Source organism: Oncorhynchus kisutch, unplaced genomic scaffold (assembly GCF_002021735.2).
Source record: "Oncorhynchus kisutch isolate 150728-3 unplaced genomic scaffold, Okis_V2 scaffold3275, whole genome shotgun sequence".
NCBI classification, from domain to species: Eukaryota; Metazoa; Chordata; class Actinopteri; order Salmoniformes; family Salmonidae; genus Oncorhynchus; species Oncorhynchus kisutch.
The window spans coordinates 1-19,329 of NW_022265220.1; the positions used below are offsets into that span (position 1 = coordinate 1).

The window sequence follows — 19,329 nt, forward strand, 5'->3', positions numbered from 1 at the left end:
CACACACACACACACACCTTTCTAGAACTGGTATGTGCATGGCTGTGTCCCTGGCCTGTCTGGGAATAAGCCCCCTCTGACTTTCTGTAGCGTGTGACTGAGTGTGGTTTCCAATAGGTCAACTCTACTAGCAGGCAACGTTCTGCAGTGCTTGTTCTTTCATCAGCACAGACGGGTATAAACGCATTGAATTTTCCGCTACAAACACACTGCTATTATACTGTATTATACTGGCCCAGACTATAACATTAGCAGTCAAACCACCAAATGACACCTTTGGGAAATGCCAACCATTAGGGATGATACTGGGACAGGGAGGGATGACTAGTTCCAGGTGAACTCATTTTTTCTGTGTTCTCTCTACACCGTCATTGGAGATCATAGATGACGTTGGACCACTAGAAGCTGTCTAGATCTAGAATATATCTGATGTCCCTTAAACAGGCCTCCTGAGCCAGTCTGAAATGACTGAAAATAAACTAGACAGGAATGTTGAGAGTACAGCAACCCAACACCGAGCTAACCTACATCAGGGCCGGCCTCTATGCCCTGCTGCATCTCTCTCTCCTCCCTCCAGTCTCTTCCAGCACTTTCCTCCGGCTGCATGTCTGATTGGCTTACCCTGCTGACTGCTGTCCAATCCTGTTCCTCTAATACACCCAGCCTACCTCCTGTCCTGTCTGTGTGGTGCACCGCTCCTGTGTCATCGCTAACTTTAGTTAACTTTCATATTGGCCTGTGAGAAAGAGCTTTGGATGTCATTTGTAAAATGTCTCCCCACTGCACAACACTGACTCAAACAGCTCCTAGTTAAAGTGTTTTTATTCCAGGACTACTGTAGGTCTAGGCTGATCTGTGACTGAGAAACCAGCCTGTAGAGTTGACTATATTCTCCCTCGCTGCTCCTCACTTGGTCATGTGGTTACACCATCATGCCAACGTTCAGTAGTTCCCACTAGCTTAGAGACCTGCCATGTGTCTTATTACAAGCACGTATACCAGGCCCAGACCTATAGGGTGTCCTTTCTACAATGTTCAGTCTACCTGTGTATCTGTGTCCAGATTAAGGTTAACCAATGGAACCTCCCATTGGTCTGCTCCAATCTGTCAACCTTGTTCCTCACGTAGGCTCACTCTACTCTACCCTTCATCGTGGCTTGTGTTTTGTTGGTGTTGGGGCTGTGGTGCTGTACTGGTGTTTCATTGCTGGTGTTGGGGCTGTAGTGCGGATGTAGTGGCGCTATGTGAATGATCCGGTGACTGTGGGCTTCTGCAGGAGTAACTGCTGCAGTGTCGTCTTCTCTGTGTGGTGTGCTTAAGGTGTTGATGGTGTCTCTCTCTCTTTCCCTTGTCATCTGTTTTTGTCCTCCCCTCCCTCTCTCCCTCCATGCCACCCCCTCCCCGGGTGTCTGTGCTTCACCCCGCCCCAGCTCTCTCCCTCCCCCTCCTCACTCACCCCCTTGTCCACGCCTCCCGCCCCCTCGCCCGCTAACGGAACCCCCTCCCCCAAGTTCGGCCGGGACCCATTGTCGTACTGTTTGAAGGAGATCAATAAGACAGTCAAACCCAGAATATCCTCCTTCCGGACCCTCGGGCGAATGGTGAGTCATTAGGGTCCGGGGCCACAACGTCTCCTCACAAAGGCCTCCGCTAACCTGTTTGGTGGATCAACCTGTTCTGTCTTATTGTTCCATGAAATGACTGAATATGTCCAATCAAAACGGACTAAATTAATGAGCAAAATGTTTCAGGTTTCAGGTGTTGACCTTTCAGAGTGGAAAGACCGAATCTTTGAAGGTGTCATACACTGAATATACCAAACATTAAGAACACCTTCCTAATATTGAGTTGCACCCCCCCGGGCGTCCCCTTTTTTTGCCCTCAGAATAACCTCAATTTGTCGGGGCATAGACCTTTTATAAGGTGTTGAAAGCGTTCCACAAGGATGCTGGCCCATGTTGACTCCAATGTTTCCCACAGTTGTGTTAAGTTGGCTGGATGTCCTTTGGGTGGTGGACCATTCTTGATACACACGGGAAACTGTTGACTGTGAAAAACCCAGCAGTGTTGTAGTTCTTGACACAAACCAGTGTGTCTGGCACCTACTACCATACCCTGTTCAAAGGCACTTCAATCTGTTGTCTTTCCCGGTCACCCTCTGAATGGCCCACATACACAATTCATGTCTCAAAGCTTAATAATCTTTCTTTAATCCTTAGAGCAGGTTTCCTTCATGTTTTTTTATACTCTGAATACACAGTGCATTCAAAAGTATTCAGACCCCTTGACTTTTTCCACATTTTGCTATGTTACAGCCTTTATTCTAAAATTAATTACGTTGTTTTGTTTTTTCCCTCATCAATCTACACCCAAATATGACATTTACATAAGTATTCAGACCCTTTACTCAGTACTTTGTTGAAGCACCTTTGGCAGCGATTATAGCCTTGAGTCTTCTTGGATATGACGCTGAAAGCTTGGCACACCTGTATTTAGGGAATTTCTCCCATTCTTCTCTGAAGATTCTCTCAAGCTCTTTCAGGTTGGATGGGGAGCGTCTATTTTCAGGTCTCTCCAAAGTTGTTCAAGTCCGGGCTCTGGCTGGGCCACTCAAGGACATTCAGAGACTTGTCCTGAAGCTATTCCTGCGTTGTCTTGGCTGTGTGCTTAGGGTCTTTGTCCTGTTGGAAGGTGAACCTTCACCCCAGTCTGAGGTGCTGAGCGCTCTGGAGCCGGTTTTCATCAAGGATCTCTCTGTAATTTGCTCCATTCCCTCAATCCTGACTAGTCTCCCAGTCCCTGCCACTGAGAAAATCCCCACAGCATGATGCTGCCACCACCAAGCTTCACTGTAGGGATGGTGCCAGATATCCTCCAGACGTGACGCTTTGCATTCAGGCCAAAGAGTTTAAATCTTGTTCTCATCAAACCAGAGAATCTGGTTTCTCATGGTCTGAGAGTCCTTTAGGTGCCTTTTGGCAAACTCCAAGCGGGCTGTCATGTGCCTTCTACTGAGGAGTGGCTTCCATCAGGCCATTCTACCTTAAAGGCCTGATTGGTGGAGTGCAGTAGAGATGGTTCTCCTTCGGGAAGGTTCTCCCATCTCCACAGAGGAACTCCCGAGCTCTGTCAGTGACAGTCTGGTTCTTGGTCACTGACCAAGGCCCTTCTCCCCCGATTGCTCAGTTTGGCCGGGTGGCCAGCTCTAGGAAGAGTGGTGGTGGTGGTTTTAAACGTCTTCCATTTAAGAATGATGGAGACCACTGTGTTCTTAGGGACCTTCAATGTACACTGTCAACTGTAGGACCTGTATATAGACAGGTGTGTGCCTTTCCAAATCATGTCAAATCAATAGAATTTACCACAGGTGGACTCCAATGAAGTTGTAGAATCATCTCAAGGATGATCAATGGAAACAGGATGCACCTGAATTAATTTCGAGTCTCATAGCAAAGGGTCTGAATACTTATGTAAACAGATTTAGACAAAAATGTCTAAATGTGTTTTTGCTTTGTCATTATGGAGTATTGTGTGTAGATTGACAAGAAATGTTTTATGTAATCCATTTTAGAGTGAAGCTGATAACAGTTGATGGGTCTGAATACTTTCCGAATGCACTTTGTATATATATTTAAGCAATAAGGCACCTCTGTGTTTGTGGTATATGGCCAATATACCACGGCTAAGGGCTGTTCATATGCGTGACACAACACGGAGTGCCTGGATACAGCCCTTAGCCGTGGTATATTGGCCATATACCACAAACACAGAGGTGCCTTTATTGCTACTATAAACTGGTTACCAATGTAATTAGAGCAGTACAAAAAAAATGTTTTTCATTTGATATACCACGGCTTTCAGCCAATCAACCTTCAGGGCTCGAACCACCCTGTTCTCTCGCCCACACACACACACGTGTTGTCTGTCTGTTTCTCTCTCCCTCAGAGGCTCACTCCAGAGAGGATCATAGTAATGGTAATACTAGAGTGGTGTCTGTGTGGGGTGTTAAAGGGTGTCTCAGCTTCTCACATTGACGGGGGAATCTCACACATGACCACCTCTCCATCAGTACAATTGGACAAGCATCTTGGTCTTAAACGTCACACTAAAGTCTGCTTGTTTACCTTCTCAAATCAATGATGGAATGTTCACGCTCTAGTTTAGCTGCTAGCACATGAACTGGAACACAGACAGATTCAAATTCAACATTGGATGCAAAGCAGAGGGCTGAAAACATGGCCTGTATGTCTGTTTGGAGTTAGAGTTGAAGAGGTGGCCACCTGGTGGATTAGGGGTGTAACAACACTTAACTCAAGTCACTGCAGCAATGGGGCAACATGGTATAATTTGACTGATTTATATTGGCTTCAGTTTACCTCCATTGTTTTACTGGTCTGTCACTATGATAAACTCCTTCCTTTAAACGTTCACCACAAAACCCAATGGAAGAGTTCCTAAAAACAGGTTCTTATTTGGGTGGGTGTGCTGCCAATGGGATGGTATTGGGAATGATTATATGGGTGACAATGGTGGTGGTCTTGGGTTCAGCTCACTGTAAAAAAAAACGAAGCATATCTGTTTGTTCACTCTAAAGCAAAAACAATGTCATTACTAGAGGTTAAAAATGTTTTCTTGTCGTCAACCGTTTCCCTTGGGCTGAACCCTAACCACAGACCGGCATTTCCTCTAGAGGTGGTTGTGGGTGGCGGGGTGTGTTCCTCTCCTACCACGTGCCATGGTGATGGAGAATGTGTGTGTGCGTGCGTGTGTGTGCTAAAGTGACTGTTCCGCCCTGTGCGTTTTCTCAGCCCACGGTGACAGAGGACTTTGGCCATCTCCCCCCCGAGCAGCGCAGGAAGAGGTTACAACAGAAACTAGATGACATTGGCAAGGAGTTGCAGAAAGAAGTGGACCAGAGGTGTGTGGGGGAGTTTTGACTGACTGCTTTGACAACCATCTCTGTGACTACTGACAACTTCTCCCAACATAGTATTCCTGTGTGTGTGTGTGTTGTTTACCAATTACTGCACTTCACAGGGGATGCATATCCACAGAGAATCAATCCTCCTCTCTTTCTCTCTCTCTGTGTGTGTGTGTGTGTGTGTGTGTGTGTGTGTGTGTATGTGTGTTGCTCGGTCTCTCTGTGTGTGTTGCTCGGTCTCTCCAGTGAGGCCCTGGAGAAGATGAAGGATGTGTATGAGAAGAACCCCCAGATGGGAGACCCTGCCAGTCTGTCTCCCCAGATCAACCAGACAGCCCAGAACATGGAGAGACTGAGAGGAGAGCTCAACAAGTATGAGGTAATGGACTCCCCTCTACTGGCCACAGTCATGTACTGCATGCAATGTTCCCATATGCAAGCTAGAATCCATATTGTTTGTTACCTCTTCACATAGTTCTTTGCAATCACAGACCTCGTGTTTTTCTTAATTTAATATACTAACCCTTCCCTCTCTTTGACTTGGTCTCACTCACAATCTGTCACGAGCACAATCTATAGGAAACAATGGTATATTTCCTCCGTGCTTTGTTTCGTAGTCATGGTTGACAGAGGCAGGAAGGCGAGGGGACTTGATGCTCAGGAGAGATACGTTACCAGAGGATGCGTTGAGCTACAGGTCTCACTCCAACAACAACGGCAGCACTCACGAACCATACAGGTTAGAAACCAGACGCTGAGGCTTCACTCATGGCTGTCAGTGAATGTACTGTAGTCGTATACCTATATTTATTATTCAGCATATGTGTGTTTCTCCCTCCAGCCCTGATGGAACCCACTCTGAAGAAGGCACCCCAGATCCCTCTCAGGCCATCTACGCCGAGTTTGACGACGACTTTGAGGAGGAGGAGGAGCTTGTCGCTCCCATCGGCCAATGCACAGCCATGTACAACTTCCCAGGTAGGTGTGGATGGGTCACAATGACACCAATGTACTCAACACTATTATGGTATAACACACTTGTACTTGGCGATAGTGTAACATGCTGTCATGTCCCTGCTAGGTGCCAGCGAGGGGACCATCACCATGCAGGAGGGGGAGGTGCTGTCTGTAGTGGAGGAGGATAAAGGTGACGGCTGGACCAGGGTCCGCAGGGCCAACGGGAACGAGGGCTACATCCCAACATCCTACGTCAGCATCAACCTCAGCAAGTGACCCGACACACATCCCACCCACACGAGGCCTGAGGGAACGGCCAGTCATCACTGATGATGATTCCAAAATACTGTGGCAGCTCTCTCATGGGACCAATCAGAAAGAGGGGAAAAAGGCACTGTGGGCGGAACCATCTGGGTGTCCATAAGAAGACTACTAGGGCCAATCCAGTCACTTTGATTTCCTCGCTGAGATGCGCACCCATGATTTCTTTCCCCTGCTGGCCAGAGAAGATGCAGTCAATTGTGCTTTTGGTTCCTTCTGGCTTGCACGTCTGTACCAGGTCACTATACTTACCACAAGCCACACATTTTCATCGTAGTTCTCCTTGATATTATCACAGTGCGTTTGTGGTTGTGGTTTAGTAGTGGATATCATAGCAGGACTGATGATATAGATTAGAATGCAGCACCAACCAACATGTCCATATGCCCTCACCTCACTGTGGGAAGGCTTCTCCTTTTCACAGTGAGAGGGAGAGAAACGCTGTTGTCAGGGCTGTACTGGAGCGTTTTGACATTAGGGTTGTGTTCAGTAAGGATGAAATGTTTTGAAACAGAGGTACTACCTGATCTTGTCCAATGAGAACACAGTGCTACAGTGTGCCCTACTGAACAGGAGCCAGGATTAAGAGGAAGTTTCCCTGACACATTAGTAAGCATAACCTGCTCTGTCTATCACTCCCATGCAGCCAGAATGTAAACGGATCACATTCTTGCTCTTCGAATTTGCGCACGGCGTTTTGGACAAAGGACATTTTCTCAGATAAAGGAAGTGTCTCAACACAGATCTATGGGTACTGCATTTCAGTAGGAAAGCCCTGTTGACACAGCCCCACTATTCAGATCAGATATACTCACCAGTTAGCGTGACTTCATTTTCTTGTGCTCTGTGGTATAAATAGATTAGCCACCCACAAGGCCAAAGACTGCCAGTAAAGGCCCCTTAGAGAGACATGCACATACTGATGGCAATAAAGAAATGTTTCAGACAATCACAGCCGTAGCTTCACTACAGCTCAGATTCAAGCCATTGACAGAAATGGCCTATACGAGAGCTCTTTTAATAGCTCTTGATTCTGAATGGTAAATAATGAATTGTTTGTATTGAGAATATAATTTATTAAGTATGTGTATGTTGCTACATTTAAAAGAGTTAAAGTTTAAGGCATGTTTTGGTTTATATCATAGGAGTTAACTCTCATTTGTACTTTTCCCTGGAAACACGGTGGACTGTCTGTATCCAGAGGCGAGATGGATACCAATAAATTGTTGCAGACAGAATATGTGCAACGTTAAGACTATCGTATTTATGTTATAAAATAATATATTTTTAGCTATCACTACACCACTATTGTCTTATTAGCTTTTTAACCTGATGAATAAAGATGTGTACCTTCGTCAGGTGAATGTGTCCATTTTGTCTGGAGTTTAATAGACGCTGCCGTTTTGAGCCACGCAGGAATATTCCTAACGTAAAAACTCACTCGCATGTCTAGGTGCCTTTTCTGGTTAAAAGCATTGTGTATATACCTAACATCCAAATGTCTTCTGTTTTTTAAGGCTAATAAATGTAACACACATTTCAAAGTTCAAGTGGTTGTATCATTTATTCATGTTCTTTTTATTGTGAATATTTGTCTTGCATAGAAGCCATCTGTTGTATTATTAATAAGAGAGCAGGTTCTTCCCCAAGAAATAAGATGCATTTGAATGAGATGAGAAAATGCCTAGAGATATCAGGCGCATGTCCATACTCTTAAAGGGAAAGGCTGTTGGAGTCTCCTTAGGGGTTCTTCAAATTGAAACTGTGGGGGAACCCCTATAAGTTCTTCGAAGAACCCCTTTTAATTGATCCTCAAATAACCTTTTGGGGCACATTTTTTTAAACGATTAACTGTTGTTATTAATAATATGCATAACAATATTTTAGTTATCAGTGTTTATTATTATTTTAGTGGCAAAGCAGAATAAAAAAAATATTTACAATGACAGCCTACCAGGGAACAGTGGTTTAACTGCCTTGTTCAGCGGCAGAACGACAGATTTTTACCTTGTCAGCTCGGGGATTCAGTCCAGCAACCTTTCGGTTACTGGCCCAACGCTCTAACCACTAGGCTACCTGCCGCCTCTACACTCTAACCACTAGGCTACCTGCTGCCTCTACACTCTAACCACTAGGCTACCTGCCGCCTCTACACTCTAACCACTAGGCTACCTGCTGCCTCTACACTCTAACCACTAGGCTACCTGCTGCCTCTACACTCTAACCACTAGGCTACCTGCCGCCTCTACACTCTAACCACTAGGCTACCTGCTGCCTCTACACTCTAACCACTAGGCTACCTGCCGCCTCTACACTCTAACCACTAGGCTACCTGGTGCCTCTACACTCTAACCACTAGGCTACCTGCCGCCTCTACACTCTAACCACTAGGCTACCTGCTGCCTCTACACTCTAACCACTAGGCTACCTGCCGCCCCAAATGGTTAATGTGTTGATGTATCCATAGCCAGAATGATTTTTCAGTGCATGGTGATCGAACAGGTTTCCTGTTATATTCATCAGAGGTGTAGGGAGGGTCTGTGAATCCCAAAAATAGTAATTATACAGCTGATTAACAAAACATGCACATGACCAGTATTCATACCTTGGCTTTTCTGGTAAATGTGAATTTAAAACAACTCGAGTTAGTGGTTTTCATACACATACCATGTCCATAATGTTGAGGCCTATGGGCTATTCTTTAAAGAAGTAAGGGAGGAGGATGCTAAATGTGATCTGCATACCAACACCAATTGACATAACTTTGTATGCCTCATCTGTATTCCCGCAGACACAAAAGTGAGCAGTTCAGTCATCTGCACCCAATACAGCCAGCCTTCAACATATTCTTACAGCCCACATATTCTTACCTCTTTGTTGATTGATTTCCATTGAATTGTCCATCTTCTGTTTTAGAAAGATTTTCACAAATATAAAAAGACAGATGGTATCATCATAAAACAATATCAGTTTCGATCATACAGGGGACGAACCTTACCTTAAACGGAGTAGATCTTTACATTGTTCAGTTAAGTGACTTCCCTTGCTGTCTCAAATTAAAATCCAAATGTTTCTGTTGGGCAGTTAGGTTCCTGCAAGAACCCCCAACAACTAAGGAGGTTCCTCACAGAACCCAACCTCCTACAGGGTTCTTTGAAGAAACTTTTAGGGGACATTTTCAGAACCCTGAGGTTCTTCAAAGGACTTTGAAGAACCCTTGTTGAACCCCTCATTTTTAGAGTGTATAGCAGAGTCACAGCAGATGGCACTATTGCTGTAGTGTATAATTTCTTGTGATCTGATATCCAAACAGCCTTGTCCTCTATCCTGCTCTCTCCGAGCAAGGTATTCAAACAATTTATTAAGCCTTCCTAAACCTGTTTATTATTATGTACACCAATAATTTGCATGCATCATTAACACCTATTCACTTGAAAACACACCAACTACAGAGGTTATTTTCACGCATGTCCTACTAATCACGGTGCTCTTGCTCTCATTCCGAACATTGGCCTCTGCTTTTTTTTTGTGATCTAAAAGTCCTTCAACAACTGATTGATCTTTTGAATAATAATGATGCTCTGTATGGGGGGCCCTCACAGAGGAAATTATACCTTTCCTTTCTAACACCTAATTGGCTTGCTGCTGCGCACAAGGCCAAGTGACCACAGGGCAGCATTGACCGGTCAGTTGATTGAGCTTGGTCATTTGTATGCACTAGTCTTACTCTCAGGAACGATAAAGGTCAGATGGTCCATAAAACTGCCTGTCTTCGCATTGGGGGGTTGCCCGGGTAACAGGATCAGCCTCTCCTGTAAAGAAGCCATCCTCACTGCGACTGATAAACGGTCCGATGGTTCCTCTGTTGTCATAACTGATGCGTTAACGATGACGTTGTCCTCTCTGTTGAGCTGAATCGCTTCACTAGGTTGGAAAGTTTGGGCTATGGTCAGAATTCTTTGGGATGATGCATGTTTATTTTATTTGTTCAAACTAGGCACTGGAAAACTTAGACTGTGGCTTTAAGAAATCAAGCAGATAGGCTTTACGGTGTAGGCATCCTCCAATCAGAAAGGAACATCCGGTTGTTTGCCCTCTGAATGTCAAGGGATAGCCTAATATTTAAAAACTGCTGTGGTTTAAAATGTTTCCCTGCATGCAGCAGTGGTTGACAGAGATCTGGGTGCTCGACATGGGCAGAGTGCTAACCTGTTGTCTGTGTTGTCATGTAGCCTAAGCCTATTGCACCAATGCATCTGGATAAACAGTCAACAAAATACACTGCTCAAAAAAATAAAGGGAACACTTAAACAACACAATTTAACTCCAAGTCAATCACACTTCTGTGAAATCAAACTGTCCACTTAGGAAGCAACACTGATTGACAATACATTTCACATGCTGTTGTGCAAATGGAATAGACAACAGGTGGAAATAATAGGCAATTAGCAAGACACCAACAATAAAGGAGTGGTTCTGCAGGGGGTGACCACAGACCACTTCTCAGTTCCTATGCTTCCTGGCTGATGTTTTGGTCACTTTTGAATGCTGGTGGTGCTCTCACTCTAGTGGTAGCATGAGACGGAGTCTACAACCCACACAAGTGGCTCAGGTAGTGCAGCTCATCCAGGATGGCACATCAATGCGAGCTGTGGCAAGAAGGTTTGCTGTGTCTGTCAGCGTAGTGTCCAGAGCATGGAGGCGCTACCAGGAGACAGGCCAGTACATCAGGAGACGTGGAGGAGGCCGTAGGAGGGCAACAACCCAGCAGCAGGACCGCTACCTCCGCCTTTGTGCAAGGAGGAGCACTGCCAGAGCCCTGCAAAATGACCTCCAGCAGGCCACAAATGTGCATGTGTCTGCTCAAACGGTCAGAAACAGACTCCATGAGGGTGGTATGAGGGCCCGACGTCCACAGGTGGGGGTTGTGCTTACAGCCCAACACCGTGCAGGACGTTTGGCATTTGCCAGAGAACACCAAGATTGGCAAATTCGCCACTGGCGCCCTGTCTTCTTCACAGATTAAAGCAGGTTCACACTGAGCACATGTGACAGACGTGACGGAGTCTGGAAACGCCGTGGAGAACGTTCTGCTGCCTGCAACATCCTCCAGCATGACCGGTTTGGCAGTGGGTCAGTCATGGTGTCCATGTGCTCGCCAGAGGTAGCCTGACTGCCATTAGGTACCGAGATGAGATCCTCAGACCCCTTGTGAGACCATATGCTGGTGCGGTTGGCCCTGGGTTCCTCCTAATGCAAGACAATGCTAGACCTCATGTGGCTGGAGTGTGTCAGCAGTTCCTGCAAGAGGAAGGCATTGATGCTATGGACTGGCCCGCCCGTTCCCCAGACCTGAATCCAATTGAGCACATCTGGGACATCATGTCTCGCTCCATCCACCAACGCCACGTTGCACCACAGACTGTCCAGGAGTTGGCGGATGCTTTAGTCCAGGTCTGGCAGGAGATCCCTCAGGAGACCATCCGCCACCTCATCAGGAGCATGCCCAGGTGTTGTAGGGAGGTCATACAGGCACGTGGAGGCCACACACACTACTGAGCCTCATTTGGACTTGTTTTAAGTACATTTACATCAAAGTTGGATCAGCCTGTAGTGTGACTCCAAATACAGACCTCCATGGGTTGATAAATTTGATTTCCATTGATGATTTTTGTGTGATTTTGTTGTCAGCACATTCAACTATGTAAAGAAAAAAGTATTTAATAAGAATATTTCATTCATTCAGATCTAGGATGTGTTATTTTAGTGTTCCCTTAATTTTTTTGAGCAGTGTACTATCGATCTTATTTCACTGTACTGCTCTTTCTGTGAAAAGGTGCTAACGATACATCTACTCAGGACATTATTCATCAATCAATAAGGTGGGAGAGCAGGAAAAGCTCCTGCGCTTAAAACAAACTGATGATCCCTTCTTCCTCTAAAAATAAGATATTTCAAGACTAAATGACAGGAACAGATGGTGGATTCCTCAACAGGCATGTGAGACTGATGGAACAAGAGATGTGGTGCCAAGGCAGAGGAAAAGTCAACAGGAGAGACACGACCAGAGATAGCTGGAGATCTACTAGGTAATGTATGATAGGCGATCTGCTTGCATAAGGGATTTGTATCGATGTGTGTGCATTTGTTGTACTTGGGCTCAATGTCAACACTGATGTTCATGTTCTCAGATATCCATGTGTGCATTAAGTGTAGATGTTTGCTCTATTCATGTTAGGATGTAGATTGAAAAGTCAGAGAAAATGAACAAAACAGGCTTCACTTACGAGGAAACCGTAGGTACATGTGCTTGGTCACTATGTTTGTCACTCTCAGCCACCGGCCCAAGCTCCTGACTGCCAGGCCACCAGCCCTCCAAGAGCTGCCCCTCAACTCCCCCCTCCCAATACAATAATTCCATTCCAGGACCCCCCGCCCCGTCCCCCAATGCACCAACAAAACGAACAAAAGAGAAAAACAGAGGAAAACAGAAAATCACAACAAAAAAACCAAAATGCATCCAGGACAACACAAATCATAACAGCAAGGCCAACTGAATATGTTTGAGTGCATGTATGGCACTATTTGCATGTGTGTATGTGTGTGTGTCCGTCTATGTGCACACGTGTGTATATGCATGTCTGCGGACACTTGCGCGGCATCAGCCTCAGGCAAACAGGCATTAGCTGTAACAACACTGCCCTTCAGGTGTCATTCCAACATGCTTTATTTTGTCAATATTTTTAGACTTTTTGTTGTTGTTGACTTTTATCTTTGATCGTCATGCTATCCTCTGCCCAGCAACTCCATTCCCACTGTTCTCCAATTCCACATCTAACCCTCAGCTTCGCTCAGCCCATCCCACCTATCTCTGCCAGCCAACCTTCTTTGGGTTTCTACGCACTATATATACCTTTCAACTTTGCTGTGATGTTTTAACATACGATTTCAGTCTATCAAATCAAATAGAGTATCAGTATATTAGTAATTGACTGACCAGGTCTCTTCAAATCTCCCAACAATACTATTTCTAGGGTACATTTTAGATTAATGTTCAGCTCTTCCTGAACCTGAGACCAGAAACAGGCTACCTGAGGGCAATACCAAAAATAAATGGTCTATTGATTCTGTATCCTCACAATAAAATCTGCAGAGCTTCGATGAGTGTACGCCACGGATATTCAACATTTTGTTGGTGAGAAGAATACAATCATTTTAGCGGAAAAGTACAAAGTCTTGAATCTTGCGTCGTTTTATATATCGACTCATACACTCTGTGCCATGGAATCAGTACAGCAAAAATCTCTTCCCAACTATTTTGTAATCTGTATGGCACCGCTCTCAACATCCTGGTCTTCAGATGAAACTGGTATACTTTCCTATTTCTGCTATTTTATTCCTCTGCCAGCTTTGATCCTTTATACTGGACAGACAGACCAGTTCAGACCAGTTCCCTACCTCCTCCCACTCCCACTGCCACCTGCTTCCTCCATTTTGGGGGTAATGCTGGATTGAGCAGACCTTCTCATACTCCATGAAAGACATAACTCTACCATTCCAATTTACAATATAATTTAAAAACAAAATACCCTTTTCCATAAATACAGGTATTTTATCAACCAGCACATTTGAGTTCAGCCATAGTATTTGTTCTATCTTTTCAGGGGAATGAAATTGAAATTGTAGCCAGCTCTGCAATGCTTGTTTGAATGAATCGAAAAGGAGACATGTCCATCTGCACAAAGGTCAAAAGGTCATTTTTAAACAATGGATGAGCTTTTCTTAGTAACCTACATGAGAACCATTTAGGGTTCAAGTAAAACATTTGTATAAGTGAAGCTTTTAGAGGTTTAGTGCTTTTAGATAGGGGGTGTTTGTGTCAGGGTGGATCATGGAGGATCACCCGCAGGAGCTTTTGAATTCATAGGTAAAGAGTACAACCTCAACTCCCAACTGAGATGTCCTGTGGTTTTGTCGGTAGCTGTTAAATATCCGAGTATCCATTGAACAACTGATAACTGATGATTATTGATTATGATGATTGATTATTGATCAGCTACTGTAGATGTAGAGCTACATGGGAGCATATAGATATGTAGATATGAGTAACAAGCTGATCCTCTGTAACTATAGAAGTCTGTCTCCGTCAGCCACCATCAGACTGTTTCTATCACACTCGCTCTTTATTCCTGCATGTTCCAACAAAACAAGATATAATGTCTGTGTCGAGCACAGCGCTGGTGATTAAATATTCAACAACCAGGTCCACCATCAGTTACATTTTCCTGGAGAAAGAGGCACTGGAGAAAATAGGGAAAAGCTTCAGGTTTCTGGTATAGCTGTGTGTGTGGGGTTGGAACTTTAGTCAGTGGATTCTCAATCACAGAAACGATGTACTGTACTGCACGATTGATTTCCAGAACACCAGACAATTCTGAGAATGCTATGCTGGAACTGTAAACAAACAAACATCAAACTTTACTCTGCTTATAATAGTCCACATCTTTATGCTCTGGGTCAGCCCTTTCCTCAAATGAATGCATATCCAATCTCTCGTTATGCAATAATTCTGAAAGTAGCTGCTAGGCCTCTGAAAGAAAACAGAGAACAGCAGAACTAAAAAGTGGGGGATGGAGGGAGAGAAGGTAAATTAGAGAACATTCAGTTAATCTTTCCCTCTTGCCTGATCTGTGTTGTCTGCTCTGTGTTGTCTGCCCTGTTGTCTGCCTGGTTGTCTGTCTGCCAGCCTGGTTGTCTGTCTGCCTGATCTCTGGTTGTCTGTCTGCCTGCCTGGTTGTCTGCCTTTCCTGGTTGTCTGCCTGCCTGCTTCCTGGTTGTCTGCCTGCCTGCTCTCTGGTTGTCTGCCTGCCCTCTGGTTGTCTGCCTGCCCTCTGGTTGTCTGCCCGCCTGCCCTCTGGTTGTCTGCCCGCCTGCTCTCTGGTTGTCTGCCCGCCTGCTCTCTGGTTGCCTGCCTGCCTGCTCTCTGGTTGTCTGCCTGCCTGCTCTCTGGTTGTCTGCCTGCCCTCTGGTTGCCTGCCTGCCTGCCCTCTGGTTGCCTGCCTGCCTGCCCTCTGGTTGTCTGCCTTCCCTCTGGTTGTCTGCCTGCCTGCTCTCTGGTTGTCTGCCTGCCTGCTCTCTGGTTGTCTGCCTGCCTGCTCTCTGGTTGTCTGCCTGCCTGCTCTGCCTGCCGAGGGGGATGAATGGGATTCCTTAAATAGCTCTGATTAATTAGAGGTTTTAATTGCAAGTGTGCCTGTAGCAGCAGCAGTACCAGAAGCAGCTGGACTCATACTCCATACAGTAAGTACTGTTTATATGTTCCCTCTCACTCCACTACCGTCGATGTGCTGAAGTGGTGTAACCCACAATACACACCCCCACACCAGCTTTGTTTTTTTGCCCCCATTCCCCATATCTTGCTCTTTCTATCCTGTTGCATCAGCGCCCTCCTTTTTGTTCTTATCACCACTGTAGGGTGCACTGTCTCAGGTCTCTCTCTCCTTGCATCAGTCAGTTGGCTCCACCCGTTTTCACTCACTGCATTGATCACAGAACCCCATTTTATACAGTTTGAGAGAATATCTCCAACCGTGGTGGAGTTTGACAGTGTAAATACTTGGTATTCATTTAATCCAAAAGAAGCAGTGTTCTGTATGTATGTATTTATCACCTTAGTGGAAGCTGCCTGGCAGGTTGGTACTAGTAGTTGTTACATTACCTGGTCTTTCCCACCCTATCCTCTCTGTGCTGTTTGGGTATGCATGGGAGCCCTTGGTGATTGATGAGTGGGCCGGGGAAGCGGAAATCTATCCCCTGGCTGCGGGGCAGGACCTGTGATGGATGGCCCCTCAGAGCTATGCTCTGGGTTGGACCGAAGGGCCACGGGCCTGAGAGAGAGAGACCACTGTTGCCTGCCTGCCTGGGAGAGGGAGGGAGGGAGGGAGGGAGGGAGGGAGGGAGGGAGGGAGGGAGGGAGGGAGGGAGGGAGGGAGGGAGGGAGGGAGGGAGGGAGGGAGGGAGGGAGGGAGGGAGGGAGGGAGGGAGGGAGGGAGGGAGGGAGGGAGGGAGGGAGGGAGGGAGGGGAAAAGGCCACAAGCAGTCCATAATATCGGCATTTCTCACCAAGCTGAGACTTCATCGGTGCTGTTATGAATGCAGCAGAGCAAACACCAGCTGTAGGGAGTCCTTACTAAGGATCTTTTATCACCATGAATGTACAAAAGTATGACTTTTCTTAGAAGGTATCTCTATACTGCTTATGAATACTTCATAAATCCTTTATACATTATTGTTTGCAGGGATATCAGGCAGACCATGTTGACTTTTACTTTGCTTTGGTTAATAACGACTTGACTGAACAGAACTGTAGCAGCAGAAACAGGTCAGTTAGTTAGACACTAGTTCTGCCCAGTCAGCCACACTCTGAAAGGGCAGGTGAATGACTTTCTCACCACCAGTCACATCCATCATGTGCTTCAAATCATTACGGATAAAACTTCAGCACGGTGTCTTTTTGTATATGCTGTATGGCTGGCAGGGATCGTTTGTAAGTGTGGTTCTACAACCAGGGAGGAAGCATGTTCAATGATATCAGATAGATTGGCTGTCAGAGAATGTGTCCTCATCTTTCTTGACTGTTTGCATTCTCCCTGCAGTATACACATATACTGGGGGGGGGGGATCTATGAGCTTTTCTCAGTGAATGCGTGACACCTTGAATGTCAACGTCAGCCGGAACATTGCTTTGTGTGGGAGAGACAGAATCCAGACTGTCACACACACAGACACACAGACATTAATGTGTTGGTAGAACCACCTCTGATTCCTCCTCTCGGAAGCCCCGGGCTGAACGTCTCACTGTAGCGAATAAGCTGAAAATCAATCACAGTGATGCACAGAGTGTGGGTAGAACCTGACAGAAAATTAATATAATCTGTGTTTTTATTATCTCAAGAGAAACACTCCCTAGGCTCTGAGACGGGTTTGGTGGGAGGTACTGTATTAGTCCTGACAGTTCCAGCTCTGTGTACATAAACACGTAGCTCCTGTTGGAGTCGTACTGCCTGTTAGTGCTGACGTCGCCTTTGATAAACACATTATAGATGCTTCCACAGTGACCTGCTGCACTATTTATGAAGTCCCAAGGGATCTCCTGACTACCTCCTCAATGCAGCAAAGAATATGCTAACGAATGTCTGATGGGGGGGAACTTTGCGACATTACATCCTGCTATTCAAATAGATTCATAAATACGTCTTGGTACCGTGGTTACCACGGCCACGTTGTTTGTTCCTTTTACAGTTACAAGAATCAGCTCTTTATGAAGAGGCTCCTGTAATTTGTATTCAAGTACAAAACACCCACGTCTCACATGCACACACATTGCTTCTCATCCGCAATATGTCAGTGGTTGCAGTCGATTTTTTTTGACTCGCCTGCCATCCAATATTGTGTGCTGCGGTGGACCAACGTTGTGATACATTTGGATGCTGACATTTAACCTGGTAGGGAGACACGGCAGCAACCTTCATCCTGGCTGGGTCTGTTCCTTTTCACCAGCTCTATCCTCAGCAGTCATGGACAAGCAGAAAAGCAATGAAGGGGCCATTGACCCAGGAGGGAGGAAGAGAGTGGGAGAGGGAGCGGATTTTAAGTGAGAGGGGCCAGGAGGACCACTGCTTTCAGACGGAAAGATCAATCATCAGAAAGTGACTTAATTCTTGGCTGCAGAAGTCCCAGGGAGAGGGAGAGAGCAGAGATAAGTTGGAGAACTCTGATCCAGCAAACCTTATCTGCGGTCAGTGCTCTTCAAGCTTCAGCACAAAACTCTCCCTGCTCTCCCTGCTCCCCCTACTCTCCCTGCTCCCCCTACTCTCCCTACTCTCCCTGCTCCCCCTACTCTCCCTGCTCTCCCTACTCTCTCCTGGTTTTTGCCAAGATTTTAGCCATCACATAGAATAGGTGCATCTGGCTGATCTCTCTAAGCTTGAACCAACATATGTTTCAGCTTCTCCAGAACTGTGATAAATGTACATTTTTTTAGCAAAATTGCTTGTTAATCTAAACAAGCTTGATGTGTTTGGACTTGCCATCCCCAGGCACACGGACAAGAAGTTAGAGAGAACAGAATCCACATCAGCATATTTACTAAAGTATGTAGACACCTGCTCGCTGAACATCTGAGTTCCAAAATCATGGGCATTAATATGGAGTTGGTCCCCCGTTTGCTGCTATAACAGCCTCCACTCTTCTGGGAAGGCTTTCCACCAGAAGTTGGAACATTGCTGCGGGGACATGCTTCCATTCAGCAACAAGAGCATTAGTGAGGTCGGGCACTGATGTTTGGTGATTAGGCCTGGCTTGCAGTCGGCGTTCCAATTAATCCCAAAGGTGTTCGATGGGGTTGAGGTCAGGGCTCTGTGCAGGCCAGTCAAGTTCTTCCACACAGGAAATGGCCTTCCCCAAACATTTGCCACAAAGTTGCGGCTGCTTGGCCATGGAAACCCATTTCATGAAGATCCCGACAAATAGTTATTGTGCTGACGTTGCTTCCAGAGGCAGTTTGGAACTCGGTAGTGACTGTTGCAACTGAGGAGCTACACGCTTCAGCACTCGGAGATCCCATTCTGTGAGCTTGTGTTGTCTACCATTTTGCGGCTGAGCCGTTGTTTCTCCTCTACCTTTTCCACTTCACAGTAACAGCACTTACAGTTGACCGGGGCAGCTCTAGCAGGGCAGAAATTTGATGGATTGACTTGTTGGAAAGGTGGCATCCTATGACAGTGCCACGTTGAAAGTCACTGAGCTTATCAGTATGGGCCATTCTACTGCCAATGTTTGTCTATGGAGATTGCATGGCAGTGTGCTAGATTTGATACACTTTTCAGCAACGGTTGTGGCTGAAATAGCCAAATTCACAAATTTGAATGGGTTTCCACATACTTTTGAATATATAGTGTAAATTGAGGAGCTGATGTTTTTTGAGAAGGTAAATGTGTTATTTTCTGACATCAAGTTCAGTTGAACGAGAAAGCAGAGAGTGAGATTTGGGGGAGAGCTGAGAGATGGGGTGACAGTGAAAAAGAGAACGATAGATCAAGAGGGCCTAAGAGAATGTGTGTTTGGACAGG

At 45.8% G+C, this 19,329-nt stretch overlaps 1 protein-coding gene across 1 annotated transcript; it reads left to right on the plus strand.

Annotated features, from left to right (window-relative positions):
- Positions 1 to 1,430: 1,430 nt before the first annotated feature.
- On the plus strand, positions 1,431 to 7,749 carry LOC109897316 (cdc42-interacting protein 4 homolog; the record flags this gene model as incomplete). Its single annotated transcript, XM_031820360.1, has 7 exons — positions 1,431 to 1,601; positions 3,946 to 3,975; positions 4,809 to 4,918; positions 5,168 to 5,300; positions 5,539 to 5,660; positions 5,763 to 5,899; positions 6,003 to 7,749. Coding segments are annotated over 7 exons (855 nt in total), but the record flags the coding sequence as incomplete, so codon positions are not given.
- Positions 7,750 to 19,329: the final 11,580 nt, after the last annotated feature.